Source organism: Aricia agestis, chromosome 12, assembly GCF_905147365.1.
Source record: "Aricia agestis chromosome 12, ilAriAges1.1, whole genome shotgun sequence".
NCBI classification, from domain to species: Eukaryota; Metazoa; Arthropoda; class Insecta; order Lepidoptera; family Lycaenidae; genus Aricia; species Aricia agestis.
The window spans coordinates 9045275-9069969 of record NC_056417.1 but is presented as its reverse complement, the minus strand read 5'-3'; the positions used below and the strand labels follow the sequence as shown (position 1 = coordinate 9069969).

At 35.7% G+C, this 24695-nt stretch overlaps 1 protein-coding gene across 1 annotated transcript in view; it reads right to left on the bottom strand.

The window, feature by feature from the left end:
• LOC121732545 overlaps nucleotides 1-24695 on the bottom strand; it is a 79116-nt gene that overhangs the window by 39581 nt on the left and 14840 nt on the right. Inside the window, exon 2 of the mRNA XM_042122468.1 lies at nucleotides 1137-1283. Coding sequence (XP_041978402.1) covers nucleotides 1137-1191 — 55 coding nt within the window. The 5' untranslated portion in view covers nucleotides 1192-1283. The remainder of the gene's footprint in view (nucleotides 1-1136; nucleotides 1284-24695) is intronic.

Below are 24695 nucleotides of genomic sequence, written 5' to 3'. Positions count from 1 at the left end.
CATAACCTAACCTATCAATGATAAATTATAGTTTATCGCTAAAGTTGTGTAATGGGGGTTAAATAAGCTTTAAAATTTGGCATTTAAATAAAGTTTAATAATAATGAAATATTATGTGCACACTGCACAGTTGTTTTTGGGGTACTAGGGTTTTAAAAACAGCGCTCTCTCTATACTAAAAGTCCCCTGAAGTTTTCAGTTATCCAAATGTGTTAAATAATTAAATTCTTCCTACTCCTCCTATTTTCTTCTGATTAATTTCGTTGCGGGTCCCAAGACAGTTTTAGCATGTCCCTCGGGCTCCCTGAGATCATATCAAAGGGTTTTTGTGGTTGGATACCGCTGTCGATCCTGGCGATACAGGAGATACAGTGGTGGGAATGTGTGGTGGGCCAAAGCCCGTTTAAAAAAATATCCAAATGTGTTAAAACCAGTGTCATAGATACTCCAAAGTCCAAGGTAAAATACCAGTACTTTAGTCATGCTCTCGTTAGTGATACGGTGGAAATATCGATAACTGTGGAACTATGCAAGCGCGATAAACCCGCCGAATGGAGGAACTCTCCACATAATCCCGTCGAACTGCGACAGACTAATCAATATTTTCTCAGTGTGATTTTATGGACGTAAGATCTGGTTTCATAGCAATTTTTCGATGTCTTCACACAAATTTTTACCTATGTATTTTTATAACCTGATTTTACAGTTTGGCTGATATTCTAGATATTGGCACTCGAGGACTGCCGCGGTAAAGCTATTGCAGTTAGCAGCTAGTTTACACGCATACGTTTAGTCGCACGCACACAAACACCGTGCGGAAGTCTGCCGAACTGAAACAACGTTAGAGCCAGTCCACACGGCGCGTTGCGTTGCGTTGCGTCGTCGCAACGTCGTCAAACGGCAGTGCTGCGTCGACGCAGCCTCCCGCTTCGTCTCGGGGACCTGTCCGTCATGTGTGCGTTGCGACGACGCAGCGCGCCGTGTGAACACCTTTGTATGTAAAACAAGGCAACGGCAGCGCTGCGTCGAAGCAACGCTGACGCAACGCGCCGTGTTGACTGGTTCACCGTTGCACCGCAAAAAAATCAGCAATACAGTATCTTTAAAATACTACTAATAATAAAAAAAACGTTTACCGGCGAGTGCTGTGAGAGCTGCCAGCGAAAGGAGGGCGGAGCGGCTGACTGCCATGTCAGCAGGACATGGCGCGCGGACCACGCCGCCTCATCGCCGCATGCCTCCTCCACCTGCTCCACCTGCTACACCTCCTTCACCTGCTACACCTGTGTAAACATCATCATCGTCAGCATCATTATTATCGTCATCGTCATCGTCATTATCATCATGGTCACCAACATCATCATCAACATCATCATCATCATCAACAACATAATCATCATCATAAACGTACGCGTCGTCGTCAACGTCGTCACTATCGATACTTGTGTTATTGTAAAAATGTGACAAAAGTAATAAATAAACACCTTTTTAAGTGTCCCAAAGTTCATACGTGGTTTTAATATAGATGAATGAGTAAGAGCTACGAGAGTGCTACGAAAAAGCGTAGCACTATCGTAGAACTAGCGTAGAACCTATCAATTCACGTATAATAAAATTCTCTGTTGCTTATAATTTATTTGCATTAAGGAGCTCCCTCACCGGGAGCATTCGCTTGTAATGTAACGTTACAGTAGGCTTACTATGAAACCGTTTTGAAATTCAAACAATAGGCTGAGAAAGCCGAGTCCAGCTCTAACAACATAATTTTCTCGTTTTTTAGAGTAGGACGCGGCATTCTCGTACGATTATTTGAGTCTCAAAAAGGTTTCGTGGTACGGCCCCAGAGTCGAGCATTGCATCAGTGAGGGAGAAAAACCGAGCTTTACTATGCGCACCTTCAACCTTGTAATGATACAATGTGTATCTTGATACAACTTGTAACATTAATGCTACGTGACAGTAAAGTCAATTTGCTATGAAATGCTCAAAGTCGAATCTATAATGTTACATTACACGCGAATGCTCCAGGTGAGGCAGCACCTTTAAGAAAACAAAAATATCAAACACGTGAACAAACCTATAAGGATCATAATACTCTTTAATGACTCCGTCGTTAGGTCGAAGTTTCAGACGACGTAATGTGTATTCTTTATTCTAATTCCTATATTTTTTGTTTTCTCTTTCATATTTCAAAGTATAGTGTACACGGGTAACTTAAGCTCTTAGTTGTATTTCTAAGTACAATACACCTCTATAATAAATCAAGCTCAAGACATAATCTCTCTATTCATAATTTTATTTATTGTGCAATAAAACCACGACGTTGGGACTGAAAACTTAACGTTGCCTTTATATTTTCCAGGATCGTAACAATGGAGAAATTAATTAGTTACTAGAGTTTGTAAAATACGAAATGGTTATCAAGATGGCGTCATATCTTTTGAAAGTTAGGGCCAGTGTGCAGTGGACGTGTTAAAAATTATCGGTGTGGTAGTTTTTCTTAGAATTTGATCTGATATGATCTGATAATAAAACCGTAAACGGTTTTATCAGTAATGTGAGTACGTTTTTAAGGCAGTGGGTGGTGAAAAGTTCCAGAAAATTCCATAGTTTTTGATGAGCATAATAATTATTGTAAAGTAAGGTATTTTTATTAAAGTAAGTCATTCTATCCTACGTTTACTGTTAATCCCTTTTATAAAATTAATACCTCCATAAACATTTGTTAATAGTGATAATGAGATTTTAGATTATAATTATAACAACAGCCCAAATCTTTTTAGATTGATTTTTTATCTAGCATAGATACTAGTATAATAGAGTTTCCAGTTTTTATAACTTTTAATTTTATTTTTTTAATCATTTATTTATCAATAAAAAGTTACAAAATCAATGTTATACGGCGCAATTAAGCTTATATAAGTTTTACCATGCGCCGACTATCAAATATATTGTTCAAAATAAAATTCTTTAAAAGGAGACCTATATAAAGCGGTGTCAGTTAGTTTCCCCTATAGGCGGGGATATTAAAAATAAACAAGTCTGAGTCCGTCGGCCGGACGTTAGATATGTCCCAGTTCTCACAATATCCCCGTATTCCCCACTCCGGTTCCGCTCCCTACTTTACTAGCGAACTCTTGTAAATTAATATCATACAATTACATTATCTAATATATAAAATTCTCGTGTCACAGTGTTTGTGCGCGAACTCTTCCAGAACGGCTCAACCGATTTTAATGTGCATGTACATTCGTTAGGCCTGCCGCCTGAGTATAGGTTTTTAAATTCTACTTTTTTTATTGATATTAGAAATAATTTATATGGCAAAACAACATTTGCCGGGTCAGCTAGTTTTTATACATAAAAATAAATCCTCATTTTTGGACAGGGTTCACGTTTCACGCCTGAACTGCTGGACCGATTTTGATGAAATTTGTCGCAAATTAAAAATTGACTATGGAGCAACCTTCGTAGAACAACCGTCAGGAAGAACAAAGGCAAATGATGGAAAAATGTGAGGTTCCTATGCGATTTTATTTTGTGCATACTTCGTGGGGTCGGCAGGGAACAGGTAGTACAAAATATGAAGCTATTTATAGGTCTACCAGAATCTGATGGCAAAAAGTGAGAAAATAAATTGACTCTAACAATACCGTGGTAATTGGAATAAAACATTTTGATCCTTTTTTTTCTTATAGCGGCTGATTCTGTGTGTTAAACATGTAAATATAAAAAATTATCCAATGATCAAGGATATTTTTGGCAAATCTGCTGTCAAAAATTGCCATCAGATCCTGGTAGACCTAAAATTTAACACATTGCTTTATATAAAATATTGCATATTGGTTAATTAGTTACCGCGGATGGAGCACTTATCCAAATGTTATTATAATCTGTAATTAGAGTACATTTCGTACGAATGAAAATACTTTGATTAATAAATTATAAGCAAAAAACTTTTTGAGAAAAAGCTTTTATTTAAATACTTTCTTATAAAAAAAGAAAATAAATTTCCCCTTAAAAATTCTAACTACTAAGTTATAACCTCAATATATTATACAATATGCATTATTATAAAAGCTTGTCGCGTGATTTGTTAATAATAAACTAGTAAAGTGCCAATTTAACTGAGGAAACTGATATTAAGTATATTTTTTATTTTATTAAAGTAATTAAATGTTGACACGACACGACACGACACGACATGACACGACACGACAGGACACGACATGACTTTTCAATTTACTCTCAATAAGCCTTTTTGTTTGATACCCATATTGCAGAAGTGTTTTAAAAATAACTATATTAGATATACATCTTAGATGAGCCATATTGGATGTAGAATGACATTACATTCGTTTCCGAGTTACTCTCAATAAGCTCTTTCATTTGATACCCATATTGCAGAAGTGCATTAAAAATAACTAAATATATCCCCCTACCTTGAATGAGACGCCATATTGGATGTGGAATGATATAACATTCGTTTTCAAGTTACTCTCAATGAGCCTCATTCATTTGATACCCATATTGCAGAAGTACATTAAAATATAACTGTATCTCTATCTTGGATGAGCCGCCATATTGGATGTAGTATGACATTACATTCGTTTTCGAGTTACTCTCAAAAAGCCCTTTCATTTAATATCCATATTGTAGAACTGCATAGAAAATAACTATTTCGCCATCTTGGACGGTCGGCCATATTGGATTTAGAGTGATGTCACATACAATATCATGTATTGTCATCCAAACTAAACGTACCTGCAAAATTTCAGTTCGATCGGTTAAATATATCTACTCCAAAATTGAGTTCTAAGATTTCACCCGAACATACATACTTACATACATACAGAGCAAGTTAAATAAAAGCTTTTAAAAACAGTATGAATTATTTTAAATTTATTAAAATCAAATTTAAACATAAATAATAATTGTTTTATTATCAATAGTTTTTTTATATAAAATAATAAAACTATTATGAGCTACATTATTCACTAAAAAAGTGGTTGTGACAAACCTACATAACGAATCTATAACGGTTCAGTATTTGCCATTTGGCTTCGGAACTCTAAAAACTGATGCTTCAATATGTTACTGAAAGTACAATAATTGGTAACAACTTTTAATGATCAAACATTAAGTTATTTTAAAGTAAGTTTCTCATACTATTACTAAATGGAGAGTATCAATAGACGATTCTGCAGGATTTCAGATATTTTATAATTATATCATAGATTTTCGATTGAGATAGTCTGATGGTTTGATATTGCATAATAATTTAATCCCGCTTTCGTTAATTTTATTTTTACTATTAAAGGATAATATCTAAACATAATATTATAACTATTATATTCTAACAAATATTAAAATCGCTTAAAGCATAAACTAGTGGCAGTAATTGTTAGACGGACAGATAGACAGAAAGATTAGAAACCACTTTCACATTTACAATACTAACCAGATGATGCCCGCAACCCCGTTGCGGTAACATTCGTTTATCGCGTGGGAACCGTACATTTTCCCGCTATAAAAGTATCCTATGCTCTTTCCCGGCACTCAAAGTATTTCCATACCAAATTACAGCAAAATCAGTTCAGGGGTTTGGGCATGAAGAGGTAACAAATAGACAGACAGACACACTTTTGCATCTATAATACTAACATTAGTATGGATAAGTTATTAAATTAGGTTAGCGGTCTCCAACATGTTTCAGAAATATTATTTAAACAGTGATTCTTAAAGCCTTTGATAGAAAAGGGGAATAGAATAAACGTGCGACGGAAATGGTTCTGTATTATGCATAAAGCGAATGTCTTGTCTGAAGATTAAAAGAACATTCAGAAACAATGAAGGTCTGACTAGAACACAACTAGAACAAAAATCTTTGAAATGTAATGGCAGCCTTTGTGTATCATGTTAAAGTCGATGCTTCATATCACGTTTATTGCATAAAATAATTAAAAACGTTGCTAAAAATCATAGTTAATCTATATCCACACTGTGCACTTTCGTCTTCAATTTTCGTCATCTTCTTTCATTCAGCTGACATTTTGGCGTATTCAATAATTGAATGCGTCAACGAACGCAACGCCAACATTGTAATTATAGAACAAAACGAAAGTTTTGGATACGGTCAGAGGGCATGCTTCGCGGGCATGCCTCACGTTCGCTGTTACTGCGCTATAACGCATGCCCTTGATGAACAAAAAAAGGCACAATTTGGACATAGCTAATGTTATATTATTAAAATTATAAATTAAAATATCGTCAAAAATACTTTTTTTTTTACTAGCAGAAACTAATGACATATTCTCAGTACTTGGGTACAAACACTCTGACATGAATTTTTATATATTAGTATAATCCATAGGTACTTCCGTACTAATATTATAAATGCGACTGTCTGTCTATTTGTTATCTTTTCACGCCCTAAACCGCTTAACCGATTTGCTATGGACCACTTTGAGTCCCGGCAAAGGACATAATAATATGATGCTATTTGTTCTGCAAAAATAGACGGTTCCCGCGTGATAAACGCGTTTTTAGTGCAACGGAGTTGCGTGCGTCATCTAGTTTCATAAAAAATATGTATTTTTAGTGGCAAGAAACCTAGCCGGTCGTTACACGTAAAAGGAGTGACAGTTAGACTGCTACGTGGTTACGGCGTAGCGATCACGTATCGACCGTAGCCCTATCACTCCGATAACTAATAAAATGTCTATCTTTTTTTCTTACTTTTCAACGATATTGCAAAATGGTACTCGTAATGTCAATTTTACTATAAAAAAATACATTTTTAAAGATATCGAGTAGTAACAAAACTACTACCATGCCAAATGCCATCAAAATCCGATATCTGTTTTTTGTGAAGAAGTAAAAAACATACACACACACACACTCAAACTGTAGCCTTTACTTTAGAGTGGGAAAACTGATAAATAGTTTTCGAACTCGTGCATCAAACTTCAAAACTCTTTATACTGGATTCGAAACTTTTTTCACTTATTTCAACATTTCAAGTGAATGCATAAAATATTAAAGTTTCTTATACTTACTTGAATCAAATTCAAGTCAAAAAACAATAAATCAAAGTGTTGGAAGAACTCTAAGGTAAAGGACTTAGCGCTTAATACCGAGATACCGAACAAAATTCTCCTTAATAATTGCCGCTAAGACTGTTGAAGAGTATTGAATATTCTTTGACCTATAAATAAATTAAAATTTATGTGTTAACTTACGTATACATAAATTATAAAATTTAAAATATAGTATATTAATAATTATATAGATTTTAATGTTTATAATTACTATACATTATACAAGCTTTGTAAAAAAAATATCTGTGATTTGTGAGTTATGACTTTTCCTATGTATGAGACCAAGGTTTTGTATTTACAAAGTGTCTAGTCGTCCGATTACCGGATGAATTAAAAAAAAAAAAATCGTCCGATTATCGGACGATTATATTATCTTAAATATCAACAACTAACAATTTGAACGTTTTCTTGTATAAATGCAGACTTTAGGACCGCCAAGATGATTTGAAATAAAAAATAATATGGAATTTATCTATAGTCGAACATATTAGCTAAATTTTGAAGTAAGTTGCGATGTTTGTTTAAAGAGAGAAAAAAATTAGTATTTTTTTTAATGAAATAAGGGGCAAACGAGCAAACGGGTCACCTGATGGAAAGCAACTTCCGTCGCCCATGGACACTCGCAGCATCAGAAGAGCTGCAGGTGCGTTGCCGGCCTTTTAAGAGGGAATAGGGTAATAGGGAAGGGAAGGGAATAGGGGAGGATAGGGAAGGGAATAGGGTAGGGGATTGGGCCTCCGGTAAACTCACTCACTCGGCGAAACACAGCGCAAGCGCTGTTTCACGCTGGTTTTCTGTGAGAACGTGGTATTTCTCCGGTCGAGCCGGCCCATTCGTGCCGAAGCATGGCTCTCCCACGAATAAAATTTTCCTTACTTTAAAAATATTAGCTATTCACATACGTCGTTTTCAAATATTTTTCTTTATAAGGGAGAATATTTGACCAGATTTATTAAGCAACTATGTTAGCAATCACAATTTGTTAGCGATACGTGGCGATACTCTAGATTCTAGAAGGAACAATTAACTTGAGAAACGTATATCGGGAGTTTAGTCGAACAATTTTGAAATTAATTTCAAGTTGGTTCGTACAAGCCATCTACAGTGGTTACCAGCAGCTATGAGCTAACTATGTTATCGGGTGTCAAATATAGTCTGATATATGCCATACAGTATTTGCTATTTGTCATAAAAGATTGCAAAACCTACCAACTTGGTACGTCAATAACGTCAATTTTAAAATAATAATGTTATTTTTATATTCATTATTATAAAATTACTCTTAAAAATAATACCGTTATTTTTATATGTTCGTTGTTAACACCACAATGAGTTCCCAGCTTAATGAAAATACAAATAATTTGACATCAAAATCGCTCGTTAGTAAATATTGAATACAAGGCAAAATTCATTTATTATTTTTCTATTGTTATTCAACAGCATGAACGACTATCAGAAAGATGAAAAGTTAAATAAAAATCGGTCTACAAATTCTTAACAAACTAACAAAAAAATGAAACATTGAGATGCAATATCTAGACCATAAAGTTTCTTTACAGAGTGTTCTCTTATTGTTTGTGGTTTCGTAAAGAATTAAGGAGTTCAAATGCCAGTCCAAATAAAAACTATAAAAAGCTTCTGCGATACTGTCTCGGAAAATCTGAGATGAAAGACTCGTACACACTTTTGCTCTTGTTCACTATATTTATAATGCAAGCTGAAAGATATATATCAATATTTATGTATCTTATATATACAATTCTCGTGTCACAATGTTAGTTACCGTACTCCTCCGAACCGCCTTTCTGATTTTTGCCAAATTTTATATGCATATTCAGTGGGTCTGAGAATCGGCTACTGGCTACTTTTTATATTGATAAATGCATTTGTTGAAAAATAATAGTAAATTATTACAATTCGAGACTGACGACGACCATTGTTTGTACGACGGGATAGCGATGGACGTTGCCATGGTGCCATACTTATTTAGTTACTTTAATAAAATAAAATGGGTGAAATACTTTATATGGCAAAACAATATTTGCGGGGACAGCTAGTTTATTTATATATATTAGACATAAGATAACACCTTTATAAACTACATTATGTGAATAAATGATTTGATTTGAATGTACTTAATTTTACCAGCAACTACTACTTGTATGTCTGTTTTCTACTGTTTACATTCTAAACTCAAACTTACGCCTTTGTCAATGTGATGTGATATGATATCATAATAATATTATCTTTAAAAAAAATCGACCGTATTTTAAAACACGGCCACGGAAAATAATTAATGCTAAGTAAAATGACGAGTTTGCAACCACATCGCACAATACAGTGGTTTAGTTATAAAATGTCGGAACATTTTAATTTTATCGCGAGTGGCGAAAATACTTCATTATGACTGAACTTGGCGGAAATAATGTAAGTAAAATGTTTGTTTTATTATGCAAACGGCAGCATAATTATAAGATAAACTGGTGATTAAATGCAACGTGATATTTTAATTAAATTTTCACCTTGCATATTTTGTTATTTCTATTATACTGATTATTTTATCATGCTTGTTTGTTACTGTTTTATATTTCTTCGATCACTCTTAATAGTAGGAATACATATCTTCGTGTCAAAATTTTCAAAAATATAAGACACGAGTGACATCTTATATATAAAATTCTCGTGTCACAATGTTAGGCCGCGAACTCCTCCTAAACGGCTTTACTGATCTTAACCAAATTTTATATGCAATATGCATATTCCGTGGGTCTGAGAATCGGCTACTGGGTACTTTTTATATTGATAAGTGCATTTGTTGAATAAATAATAGTAAATTATTACAACTCGAGATTGACGACGACCATTGTTTATGCGACGGGATAGCGATGGACGTTGCCATTGTGACATGCTTATTTAGTCATTTCAATAAAATAATACGGGCGAAACACTTTATAATTATAGCAAAGAAACGTTTGCAGGGACAGCTAGTGTATTTATAAGGGTCAATTCGTGGTCAATTCAGACCGCAACACGATGCGTAGATGCGTTTCAAGACAAATTTCAATTGCGTGAGACGTCGTGCAAAACTGTCAATTCAGTACAAATTTAGAAATCCATAACTATACGCGTTGCGTTGCAGTTTAAATTAACCCTTACGATGTTGGAACGGCTGCGGTGAATTACCATAATTGCGAATCTGCCTATAGTACGCACAATCGATCGAATCGAATCACGGACATCAATCACTGACGAACATTTGTACTTCATATTCGATACCGCTTTGTTCATCATAAGCCAACGCAGTGCCAATTCTTTTTTTATGAGAGCAGGCCACTTTATTTACGCCGCCCCATATACGCAAACTGTAGGGCTCTAGGACGCTGCCGTCCTAGGCCGTGGCCTATAACGGCCTGTTTATAAATATGGGGCTTAACCAACGTGGTGGGGCTGCTTCTAAACGTTTGTAATCACTTGTATTGGTCCATCATTGGCCAACGTGGAAAGGCTGCATAATGTACCATCAGATAAATTTGTTAATAGTCAGATGGAGCACGTTATTTAATCAGGTTTTGTCATATTAATGTAAGTCCTGATCTGTCAGTTGGGCCTTGACATAACCCAACTAAAAACGTTGGGCCATCATCGATGAATCGATTTCTCAGATAGTACAACAATGGTTTTTGCATCATGGAGAATTCATGATGGTTTTAAAACCCATTGTTTTAATATCAAGTCTATTTTAGTCATAAGCTGGGCTTGACATAACCCGACTAAAAACGTTGGTCCATCATCAAAAAATAAATTTCTCCGATATTGTAATTCTCCTTGACGTAAAAATCATTGGTTTAGTGGAACAAGGGGATGTTGAGTGGAGAATCGGTGCAGACAAATGAACCAGTAATTGTACGAGTGCTCGCGCTGAGCAGATTAACAACTGTAATGATATTCCTCAGCCGGAAAGTTCTTTGTTCGAATCGATATGAGGGCTTTACATATGTTCCCGTCTTATTATACTATTTGTCGGGCTTTGTTGGATTCTATGTGACTTTAAATTAGTGATACTGAGTTCTATTAAATAAATGAGATATGATATAAATATACTAACGGATTATTGGTGAATCTAAACCATCTAAAGCACCACCCAAATGCATTAAAAATTCTTTCAAATCGGTTTAATCAAGAGGAATTCGGTGACAAATACACTTACAGTAGAATTAATATGAATAGAAACATATTATAGATAATATATAGGATAGACAGATACCCGTCTCTAGCCATCTAAGATAGCTTGTATATTCGAGTTTTAGGCTGTGAATAAACTTTTACCAGCTTTACCATAGTAAAAGGAGGGGAAGTAAGTTATCTTCATACAAAGGCACCGCGCGCGGCTTGTATGTGTGCGCCATAGTATCAATGCGTCGCCACGTACAGCACACAACAAAATCTCGGCGGTACCAGCCTCTAAAACTCGCCGAGATTTTAACTTACTTCCCCTCCTTTTACTATGGCTTTACAGTTTCAGAGAAAATAGACAAAGGCAAAAAAATAGTTACCGACAAGAAATAAATATTTTTTTAAAATATGTAAAAGTATGAATACTTGTTGTAAATATTTGAATTTGTACTAAATACGAATAAAACCTTCAACCCCAATACGTCCGGGCGCACTGGGATGAACAGTTTTTGCTACGCGTACATAACAACGTCTAATATTTTTTTTTTTTTTTTTTTATGAAATAAGGGGGCAAACGAGCAAACGGGTCACCTGATGGAAAGCAACTTCCGTCGCCCATGGACACTCGCAGCATCAGAAGAGCTGCAAATGCGTTGCCGACCTTTTAAGAGGGAATAGGGTAATAGGGGAGGGTAGGGAAGGGAAGGGAATAGTTGAGGGTAGGGAAGGGAATAGGGTAGGGGTTAGGGGATTGGGCCTCCGGTAAACTCACTCACTCGGCGAAACACAGCGCAAGCGCTGTTTCACGCCGGTTTTCTGTGAGAACGTGGTATTTATCCGGTCGAGCCGGCCCATTCGTGCCGAAGCATGGCTCTCCCAAGTATAAATGGGAACACAAAACTTTCATAGTATATTTCATATACTATGAAAGTTTTTGTGTAAGCTGTCGGGTTTAGTTATAGGAACGAGTCGACATTCTTTTCAAGTTTAGAATAGTTCGCAGCTGTTTTAAAATAAAACTTACAGTTGTGTGAAAACTTGTAATAAAAGTGGGATCAAAAGTTATTTCAACACATCGTATTGCTCACAAATGGAATTTATCGTGTTATTAGAAAATAATATTTGTAGTGTCAATTTAAAATTAAGATATTAATGTTGTAACTTTATAATATAATATAGTCCACAGGAAAGGTTAGTTATGGTATATAATACAATACCAAGTACTTTTACGTAACAAAATATAGAGACCGCACTTGGTCTTCTTGGACTCCTCTGGTGACAAAAATAAAACAAACTGAACTCCTTTGGTGACGTCAGTGTTTAAAAACGTTAGAGAGAAGCTTTTAATAAAATCCGTTTGCTCGTTTGCCTCATATTTTTTAATTAAAAAAATCATAACTCCATCTACGACAGGTAATTCAATGGACTCAAAGAAGTATCCTCTCACTTCCAGACTAAGTATCTTAATATTGAAACGTGGCTAATGAAGCGACCTTATGAAAATGCAGCGCGAGAGTTATAAAACGTAAAAATAATAAACGCAGCGAAAATAATTACAAGAGAATAAGGCAAGCTCATTCCGCGACTCAAGTTTGACGTTCATTTTCCTCATTAAGGCAAGTAAATACCTTGTACTAATGAAAGCAGGAGAAGAGTCACCAGAATATGTAAGCCCGGTTGCAGTCTATTTCATTGACAATAAAATATCTTTCTCGTAATTAAAAGCGTTAGTCTTTTCAGCTTTTTGTTAACTATCCAAAGATCTAAGCGTTACTTTTGCTTACATATTAAAGCCTTCCATAAAAAAATGGTGAGTTTTAATTATGTATTTATTTTTTCCGGTTGTTTTCTTGAATCTGTAAAAGTTACGAATAAAAAATTACACATCCTGACGCAGATAACTGAATTTATAATTTAGGGCTCCCACCCAAAACTGAGAATTCGCATCGCAATGTCATTTTTAGTTTTATTGCAGATTTTGGGACCCTTAGGTAAGACATGTTTGTGTGTATTTACCAAGAAATACACTCATTGTACAGTTTACAACAATCCTTTCTCTAGCGTCTATTCCTGGCCAGTTACAGTGCAATTTCATCGGATTGCATTACGTTGGGAATGGCTGACTTGGCCCCGAGATACTTATTATGGCGAGGACGCGAACACTAGGACCTCGTTACTATGTTTATTTTATCACCTTTGACGTACAATAGGAACGTGCAGGAACTATAGGGGCAGCACATGTTCAAGCAAATACACAATAACCACTTCCGGGATGGCGAAAAGGAATGATTGTGAAATATATTTTTTAAATTGGTTGTACCCTCAGACTAATTCAAACTCGTCAAGAATTTTGCAACCAACTGAGTTCAGTTAGTAGTTTTTTTTTTTAAATGAAAGAAGGGGGCAAACGAGCAAACGGGTCACCTGATGAAAAGCAACTTCCGTCGCCCATGGACACTCGCAGCATCAGAAGAGCTGCAGGTGCGTTGCCGGCCTTTAATAAGTAGTTTTTTCATGTGTGTCATATAAAATAAAAATAAAATACTTTTTCAGCGCTGCTACTTTCACAGTGAACGCTGCACAGGGGACTCTTATACACCCTAATCAGTAATCACTAATGCATGTTCCACAAAAGGTGTGCCGTATGTACCTTGAACACAAAAAGTTTGCGGAGCACTGGGCAGTGTAAAGGATTATCTCTTTGTTTTGTTCCACCCTGTATAAGAGAAAATATTTGTTAAAAAGTTATATAAAATTCTAATCGCTATTGGCATTGAAGGCATCTTTTAATCTAGCGTTATTGGAGCAGTAACTTATCTGCGTCAGGACGTGTAAGAACTGCCGGCTGTGGCTCGAATGCACTTTTTCTTTATGGCTTTTCTGATAATGGTAAAAGCGTTCGCAATTTGAAATTTAAAAAGTGTTTTACCAATGAGGTAAGAGTGTGTAAAGAGTTATATAGGTCTTAAAAAAGATACTTAGGTAAACACCTAATTATCTTTTCGTGTTCGGGGTATACGATGTTTTGCCTTGATCTTATTAGCAGACTTTTCTTTTCTTACGTTTCAGACAAAAACAAAAAGACACGTAAATCTAACACTTTGAATTTTATTATGAGTAAAAGGGTAGATACAGTCTTTGCCGTTTGGTTGCCAAGAGTTAAAGTGCCGCGAAATAATAAGCCCAAATCCGCTATTATATGGCATACTGCTGCCCTCCCTGGAAGATAAAATAAATATTTAAAATCCTGGGTTCGCCTATGGCAACAGATAAGTACTTGAAGTATTCTCAAAACACAATTCAATAAATTAAGTATAAACTTTCATTATTTAATAACAAAATGGAAAAAAATGGATGGGGGTTAATTTACATATAATTTCGGAGATGTCTCGTTCTGACGAAAAAATATAACATGGTCACGTTAAGTAGGTATACAACAATAACATAATGGGAATTGCTCTACAGTTAATTTATTTTATTTTTAATTAAATAAAATTAAAAAAAAACACTTTGCCGGTTCTAAAGCAATCTATTTATGCAAAAAAAAATGTTAGTTGCCCACTTTATCTACTTGCGTCTTCAATTCGAGTTGTAGCCTCAAAACTTCCGTCAAGTCCTTTCGCGTCTCTCTAGAAAAAGTTGACAAGTGCAACTTAGTAAAACAATCGAAATCGGTTTGGTTTAAACGTTGAAATTTTTTTTATGAAATAAGGGGGCAAACGAGCAGACGGGTCGCCTGATGGAAAGCAACTTCCGTCACCCATGGACACTCGCAGCATCAGAAGAGCTGCAGGTGCGTTGCCGGCCTTTTAAGAGGGAATAGGGAAATAGGAGAGGGTAGGGAAGGGAATAGGGGAGGGTAGGGAAGGAAATAGGAGAGGGTAGGGAAGGGAAAAGGGTAGGGGATTGGGCCTCCGGTAAACTCACTCACTCGGCGAAACACAGCGCAAGCGCTGTTTCACGCCGGTTTTCTGTGAGTATTATAATTGACTAGATGACGCCCGCAACTCCATTGCGCCAAAACTCGTTTATCGCGCGGGAACCGTACATTTTTCCGAGACAAAAAGTACCCTATGTCCTTAACGGGGACTCAAAGTATCTCCATGCCAAATTTCAACAAAATCAGTTCAGCGGTTTGGGCGTGAAGAGGTAACAGACAGACAGACAGACAGACACACTTTCGTATTTATAATATTAGTATGGATAAAAAACGGTTTTTTTATGAAATAAGGGGGAAAACGAGCAAACCGGTCACCTGATGGAAAGCAACATCCGTCGCCCATGGACACTCGCAGAATCAGAAAAGCTGCAAGAGCGTTGCCGGCCTTTTAAGAGGGAATAGGGTAATAGGGGAGGGTAGGGAAGGGAATTGGGGAAGGTAGGGAAGGGAAGGGAACAGGGAAGGGGATTGGGCCTCCGGTAAACTCACTCACTCGGCGAAACACAGCGCAAGCGCTGTTTCACGCCGGTTTTCTGTGAGAACGTAGTATTTCTCCGGTCGAGCCGGCCCATTCGTGCCGAAGCATGGCTCTCCCACGTGTAGATTACATTAGTACGGATTACAGAAATATTTTTTATGATAGCGATCCATTCCTTACTAATATTATAAATGCGGAAGTGTGTCTGTCTGTTACCTCTTCACGCCCAAACCTAACTCTAGTTATAATATAACAATGCCGTTTCTGTTAGTATCATGACATAATCTCGCTTCGACCTATTAATTAGAGCCATTATTAACAACTTGAAAATTAATTAATGTATTGTCGAGTTGATCAAGTGCTGTGTATATTTCATTAATTTGGCTCGCAAATATTATGCCCCGAGTTAAATGAATTTCAATTACTTACCAAGGTTTGTGGGTACGATATTTAAATCTGTAGTTTTTGTATATTATTGTCAACGCAACTTCAATACGCAAATTCATCGCGCGTATGCATATGCGCGTAACCGTACATTTTCCGGAAAAGTATTTTTGTCCTTTCCCGTCCAAAATATATATATTCCTTTCAGCAAAATCGGTTCAGCGGTTTGGACGTAAAAAGAAAAATAGTAGAATTCTAATCTTCAACCATTATAATATTATAGATGGTATGGGATTTCCTTATTGTAAGGTAAGCCTCAGTAATTTGATCGCGTTAAGGCGAGGATAAACCTCAATTTGTTATTCCGCGACTTCCGGTTTACCTAGTTCCAATATAATAACGAAGTTTTAAAAAATATGAGATATAAAGCACAATATTTAAAATACCTTAAACCATAAACATTTTAATAAAACTAAATACTTTGGCTGTAATTAATTTACAAACTCATCTCCGATAAAAATCTATTTCATCGAAATATAAGTATTAACTAGGATAATAATTATACATTTTATTTGAATAAATTGTTAGTAAATCTATATTAAAAATTCTTTAACCGAACAATTTTGCTTCTTAATGTTTATTTCCAAAGAGATTTAAAAAAACATGAAAAATAGAGAAAATCCGTTTGAGTGACTTCAATTTTATGCTAAGCTAAAATGAATCTTATTGCGATACGTATACGCTTGGTCTTTGGTTGTGTGCAAAGTTATAGTTTTGGATTGAGATTAATCCCCGCCTTAAGTCAAATCCATCCGACCGATCACAGCTACATGAGCTAGCGGGCTTCTCACGACGCGTATTATTACGAGTCGCGCCGCGCGCAGCCGTACATCGACCGCACGAGCCTGGATCCGCATGCGATCAGACTGATATGATCGGTTCCCTCTTAAATTAGGGGAGTAAGTGATTGTTTAAGGGCGCGTTCAGAGGTGCGCGTGTTCTGTTGTAGCGTTTGGGAAAACATTCGTGCGGCACGCGCTGAATACGCGCGTGTTTTCCCAGAAGGTCTCATGGCTTACAGATTAATCCCTCGATCGTGAAAAAACCAAACACAATAGCTTATCTATTGTTATCGCAATGGCATGTGACCGCTTGAGAGTAGAAGCATTTAAAAACCGTGAACTACATAAATATTTACATCCACCCACGAACATGGATGATGATTTGCAGATGTACCTCGTAGGTATATTAGTATAGTATCGTATCAGCGAGCGCGGTCCGCAGGGACAGCATTATGTACTCACACGGTTCACAGCACCGTGCTACGTTAAACCCGATTTATACCAGTTTATTTTCGCTATGTTTATAATATCATTATATTTATACCCCCTAGATGTACACTGATCGTGCAGGAACCATAGGTGGCAGTTATGTGTTAAGTAAATAATAATAATCAATTTTAAGATTGGCGACACTAGTAAGCAGCACCCTCGTTATGCAAGTTCTCTTATTTGAAGCCACTTTCCTATCAGACAAGTACAAAACATTGCATAACTAAAGGATCTGTATACAATACCGTCTCTACCTTCCCCTATTACCCTATTCCCTCTTAAAAAGCCGGCAACGAACCTGCAGCTCTTCTGATATTGCGAGTGTCATTGGGCGACGGAAGTTGATTTCCATCAGGTGACCCGTTTGCTCGTTTGCCCCCTTATTTCATAAAAAATAAAAAAAAATAAACAATATGGGTCTGTATTATCGGTAAGGTGGTTAGAATATAACCTACTTAATAACGGTTCAGGTTTCGTCTGGTAATAAAAAATAATCTTGTTTATTTTTATGGGTATTATCATTTTTTCATTACACTTTATGCTTGATTTATAATATACTTTAAGGCCTCATGAAACTTTCTATTTTCTAATAAAAACACCTTAAGATGAGGACAGATAGTAGAAACAAGCTGAGGTATAATAATAGCCAGTAGATTACCAAAGCCAGCCATTTTTTATTTATTTATTTATTAATAAAACAAGATGAAGAAAATTATAATTTAGTACTAACAGAAAAACCACGAAGGCTTAATGACATTCTCAAAGTGTGCTTAGCGGAGCCCTGGGGCTCCGCAAAACATCTAGCATGGAGACAATTTATTAAAATAAACTAGTAAACGAAGGGTTCTGCACCGTTATAGAGCTAAAATAGGCCAAAAATTGTGTTTGTATGGGAGCCCCCCTTAAATTTTTATTTTATTTAAATATTATTATTAATTATTAAAGTACACATATATAATTAAGGCCTTTATAAAATTTTAAGTGCCTATCTGTTGCCATTATTGTTACCGAGTATAAAAAGGCCAAAAAAACCACGTTTGTTGTATGGACCCCCCCTTAATTATTAATTGTCTTTTGTTTTTAGTATTTGTTGTTATAGCGGCAACAGATATACACAATCTGTAAAAATTTCTGAAGTCTAGCTATAGCGGTTCTTGAGATACAGCCTGGAGATAGACAGACGGACAGACATCGAAATCTTAGTAATAGGGTCCCGTTCTTACCCTATGGGTACGGAACCCTAAAAAACATTTTTAGAGTCCGTCAAAAATGACAATTCTTAATTACTTCTTAAGAGCACCTAGGTTTCACCACCAAAAAAGAGCTACACCATTGTTATAAAAAAGTATACCTGTAACGAGGCTATGTGGTCGCTGCCTGTAACTGTGTAAACTCTACTTATCTAAACTTCAATAGCACGATTTAGGATTGTGCGCTACGACATCGCTAAACCTGCTACATATTATTTGACTATTTCTTCTTGGTCTCTTCTCTATTAGTATTCTAATTAAATTCTTCTATACCTAACTTTTTTAACTATGCGGAAGTTACTGTGACAAAAAGTATGTGAAAGAAGCTTATTGCAACATATTTGTCCCAAAAATGTTCGGCATTATCTTTGGCATCTAGATATTAAATTCTTCAAAAGTGTTCACAACAGAAGAGAACTGAAGAGCTTTAAACTAACATAATATTAAAGCATTTTATATACTTGGTATGGTAAGGGTTGATTCAGACCGCAACGCGACGCGTAGATGCATTTCTAAATTTGTATGGATTTGGCAGATTTCAATTGCGTCTTGCGAATCTGTCAAATCCATACTAATTTAGAAATGCATCTACGCGTCGCTTTGCGGTCTGAATCAACCCTAAATGTATCTTTAAGCCTATAATAAAGACACTCCTCTTGTCCCTTCAAAAGTCAGATGAGGACTATAAATTACTTATATAACGTACAACTAAGTTTTATTATTCTAATATGGAAATAATAATAATTGTTGCTTACGCCCCCTTGATTATGTAGGCTGTGTTGTGAGCTAAAATAATCAAAAACTTTCTTCATTTTTCTTACATAAACACATTTTGAAAATCAATCAGTTACGATCAGCAAAGTTGTTACAAGTAAGTTTGAACTCTGTAAAATACATCTAAAGATATTTAAATCTCAATTTTTACCTATTATCCTACTAGTATATTATAAAGCACCATTCATATATCCACTTAAACCTACTTTTATGGTATTTTAAATCTATTCAGAGGGAAATTGTGATCAAGAAAGTTTAATAGCAGTGTGCTAGCTCTAGAATCAATGCATAAATTGAAGCCTTGAATGCGTAAGGCGGAGAGTTAGACTATAAAGTTTGTATTTAAGTATAATATACTATTCTATAATAATACTAGCTGTCCCGGCAAACGTTTCTTTGCCATATAAAGTATTTCGGCCGTATTATTTTATTAAAGTGACTAAATAAGTACGTCACCATGGCAACGTCCATCGCTATCCCGTCGCACAAACAATGGTCTCCGTCAGTCTCGAGTTGTAATAATTTACTATCATTTATTCAACAAATGCACTTATCAATATAAAAAGTAGCCAGTAGCCGATTTTCAGACCTACTGAATATGCATATAAATTTGGTTAAAATCAGTAAAGCCGTTTCGGAGGAGTACGGTAACTAACATTGTGACACGAGAATTTTATATATAAGATTATTACTGTATATTTTCTCTATGCTCTTTACTATTACGATATTAAATATGAATTCGTAGTTTCCCCTCTGAGGATTCCGAATGAGACCCAAGTCCTGTTTAATATTAAAAGTCCCTTGAGTATTTTTATTCATAAATATGTATATTAGATTATTTGCTGTTCACCACGAAGCAGATGCACTTAGTTTTGATGGTGATGTATAAACAGTTTTAACAAACGAATAATTCAGTGTAAAAAGTATACTTACTATTTGAAATATCATGTAACATAATATTTCAAATATTATGTTACATGCGTGAAAGTTTTAAAATGTCAATAACAGATGAACAAAAATATTTTGTAAATAAATATGTTCTGTTTGATATATTTTATTTTACATTATTGATGTTATTATTTTTATAAAACTCAATAGTAATAGCTACAGTGTTAGCGCACGGCGCCACTTTCATTCCACAGCACAGCGCGAAATTATTGCATTACCGCAGCAAATGGAAAATTCTGGAAGACGTGAAAACCAAAAGGCTGCTCTGTCAAAAGCGTTAAAGCTGTATTGTTTCTCGAAATCATTAAGTTCCGTTCGGATTGCGAGATTCTGTAATCAATATTCCTTTATCAAGCCGCAGAACGTCACCGTGAAATACGTTTCTTTCTCCCGCCCCGGGTGTCTGTGCTAATGAAATATTAGCAGTAATTTGCTCTGCCTGTAGAGGCGCCATTTTAAAAGGTTTTAGAGAAAATAGAAGCTTGTTTGCGGTTGAATGTTTTGCCTGGAATACTTTAGAAATGGTTGAAAAAAGTTTTAGATGTTAGTGTAGTAATTTCATACTATAGAAGGCTTATATCTCTATGTTTATACATGCTGTGTGACTTTGAAATATTTGCGAACAAATTTTTATAATTAAGCAAAAGTAGTATTAAATAAAAATGAAATACGCAAAAAATATCTTCGGAGCGAACAAGCAGCTAAAAATAAATCAGCAAAATGAGGCTCACACATTTGTAAGCTCGCATTTTATTACATTTAATCCTGTGACACTAAACTGAAAAGTAACTAGAAATAAAAACTCATATGGAAATAAAAAGTGCCAACGCTTTAAAATAAATGGCAGACGCCTGGAGCTATGTCTACAATCCAGTTTTAAAATTTAACCAGTTTAAATAAAACCCTTCATATATTTTAAAGAAATGTGGACGAAGTTCAGACAATTTTGAAACCAGACGGTACAGTTTGGTACATACTTGAAATGTTCAATTACTTAATGAAAGGCATCAATAATTTCTAAAATCGGTTAAATGAGAGTTTACTTTTAATTGAGTGCTTTTGAGGTTTGAAATCGTTTTTAAATTATATGTGATTTTTGAGTTCAATTATAATTTTTATGGGTGAAATGTTATATTTAATTAGTAAGAAGTCGTAAAAATCATTACTTCATTACTTATATTGTGAATGTTTAAGTGTGACTATCTAATCTGTCTGTCTGTGTGTTATCTCTTCAGGCTTAATCGGCGAAAGTGTTTTTTTTTATGAAATAAGGGGGCAAACGAGCAAACGGGTCACCTGATGGAAAGCAACTTCCGTCGCCGATGGACACTCGCAGCATCAGAAGAGCTGTAGGTGCGTTGCCGGCCTTTTAAGAGGGAATAGGGTAATAGGGGAAGGTAGGGATGGAAAGGGAACGGAATAAGGGAGGGTAGGGAAGGGAATAGGGTAGGGGATTGGGCCTCCGGTAAACTCACTCACTCGGCGAAACACACGCAAGCAATTTTAAAACGAGCTTGAATTGATGGCAGGTGAAGCTTGTTGATGGCAGGTGACACACAGATTGCAACACGATCGGTTTACGGCCGTTCCCAATATTTGATCTATCTCTGGTTTTGCCCTACTAGAGATTTGTGAGCTATTCCTATCTCTAGTAGGGCCAAACCAGAGATAGATCAAATATTGGGAATGGCCGTAATAGATTAAGATGGATATTGGATAGATACTCCAATAATAGATTTAGATGAAATTAGGTACGGTAATATTTTAAAAGACGAGAAAGGACATAGCTTAGAAGTTTTTTTGCGGAAAATGGTCGGTTGAACGCTGTCATCTGAACATACCCTACTTTTACGCCGCTAAGCTGCCAAACCTGAATTTTAAAGAAAAATTTGTACGGAACCACTTTGGGTTGAATCGAAATGTTCCTGTGAACAAAATGAAATAAAAATGTTTCCCTGAGATAAGTGGTCTAGTACGGAATAAATTATCTTATTTATATTTAATCCAGAATAGTCAACCCGATGGCATTAAGTCCGCCATTGCGCTATCAGAGAAGTTGATTCATAGGCAAATGACAGACCTGCCTAAATTGGTCGCGGTGTGTCAAACCCAGCTAAATCACAATTAAAATTGAATTGACATGATCCGACCAAATGACGTGGGTCTGACAACTGCTTAGAAATCAATTTCCTCGATGGTACATTGTGCAAAAAATGTGAATTGAATAAATAAATAAATAGTTAAATTGGAGTATCTATCCAATATCCATCTTAATCTATAAACCGATCGTGTTGCAATCTGTGTGTGTACACAAACTTCACCTGCCATCAATTCAAGCTCGTTTTCCAATTACTGCGAGATTCGTGTGTCTATACAAAACCACAATCAATTCGAAGTTTCAAGGGCAATCGAGTCGTCTATACATGTTTACACGATCATAATACACGGATTCACATTTACATAATATCTCTCGATTTCCAATTTTTTTTTATGTTTTACAGAAATTGGGGTTACGGTACTTTCAATTGCTGGTTTGCAATTTAAATAAATAAAAATGAATTTAAAATTTTGCATCTATCTCTAAAACTCGAGAACGGCTGAATCGCTTTGCCTAATTTATGTCTTGCAATAGTTGTCGAAGTCCAGGGAAGGTTCATATTAGGAGAAAAGTGATACAAAATTTGCCGGGTCATCCAGATTCTAGTGTATTACATTTAGGAAATAATATATCTACGAGTATGTTGGTTCAAGACTAGGGCGAAAAAGACATGTCTTCTCGGTCTATGTTATCATGGTATACCGAGAGAAGTTATGTTCAAAACCACCAGACCTCGGTTCTCTCTAGCTACCTCCCTATCTAATTACAAAAGTTTTTTCACAGATTGGCAATTCAGTAGCTCTTTTATAAAACACATTTTACTTCTGTTCCATAGCGACAAACTATTAGTGTCAGGTTTAGCCTGTATATACTATCAGAGAAGTTGATACCTATGCAAATCGGGGACCTAAGTAGTTTGGTTGCGTTACGTCAAACCCAGCTGACAAGTGACAGATCACAATTAACATTGAATTGACATTTTCGACCAAATAACGTTGGTCTGTCGATTGCTTAGGAATCAACTTCCCCGATGGTACTTCGTAGCCATTACTAGATAGCAAAATATGAGCTATAAAACATTCGTGCGTATTAGACGCATATGAATATGCATTATTTAAGTTTTAATTCACAGGCAAGATTCGCGAGTAATGCAAATATCTCCCTATATGCTAAATGCAGCTCCCAGTAAGCTGTGGCCGTACTTGAGCCAGGAACATATTATGCTGGGACTCATAACGCATTGTGTTGAGGTATGTTTTGTAAAATGAATGCATTCTTCTAGCACAATTGATGCTACAAATGTTTAAAGTTTTTTATGTCCTTTTCAACGGACGCGTATTATATTCGCATAACGTATTTGATATAGCGGAAATTCAATTTTGTAATGCTTTTGCTTGTAAATGAAATCGAATAAATGAATTCAGTCTGTCTGTCTGTCTGTCTGATTCTTCTTTACGCTTAAACCACTGACCAGCTTTGGATGAAAAGTCAGTTGAGAAATAGATAGTTTGAGTCCCTGGAGGACATAAGATAGTTTTTACTGCCACAAAATGTAAAGTTACTATGCGATAAATTGTGACTGATAATATTGAGCGTCACGTTCCACTAATATCGTAATAATTGAAGCCCGAAACGCCAAGTATAAAGAAATTTTCTTCTCTATGCATATTCCATTTTATTGTCCCGAGCAAGCGACATGAATGACCGCATTTAAACTTTCGAACACGTGACAATACTTCGTAAAAAGTTCAGTCAACTCTGCCATATGATGCCAGAGGTCTGGCGTGCCAAAACCCCGCAATGGCAACACCATGTTCGGCATCATTGTGGCAACTTTACAAACTGTGGTCACGTTTGATTCTGGCTCGATGGGCAGATGGCCAAATATTATTTATGTATATTATGACGACGTCGTATGTTAAAAACTTTTAAACATAATAGTACAGAGCATTTCTAGTAATTTTCGAAAGATAGAGCTGAAATATGTGATTTTAACAAGTAATATTAAATGTAAAAGTGTGATTGTCCTACAATCATTCAAGATTAAACCGCTGATTTAGATAAAATTATTTAATATTGGTATGGAGATACTTGAAAACCCGGAAAGAATATATTTAATTTTTCATGGCAACATGTACGGTTACAGCGCGGTAAACGAATTTATGCGCAACGGCAGTTGTGGTCAACATTTACTAACAATAACTGTAGTCTGTATATTC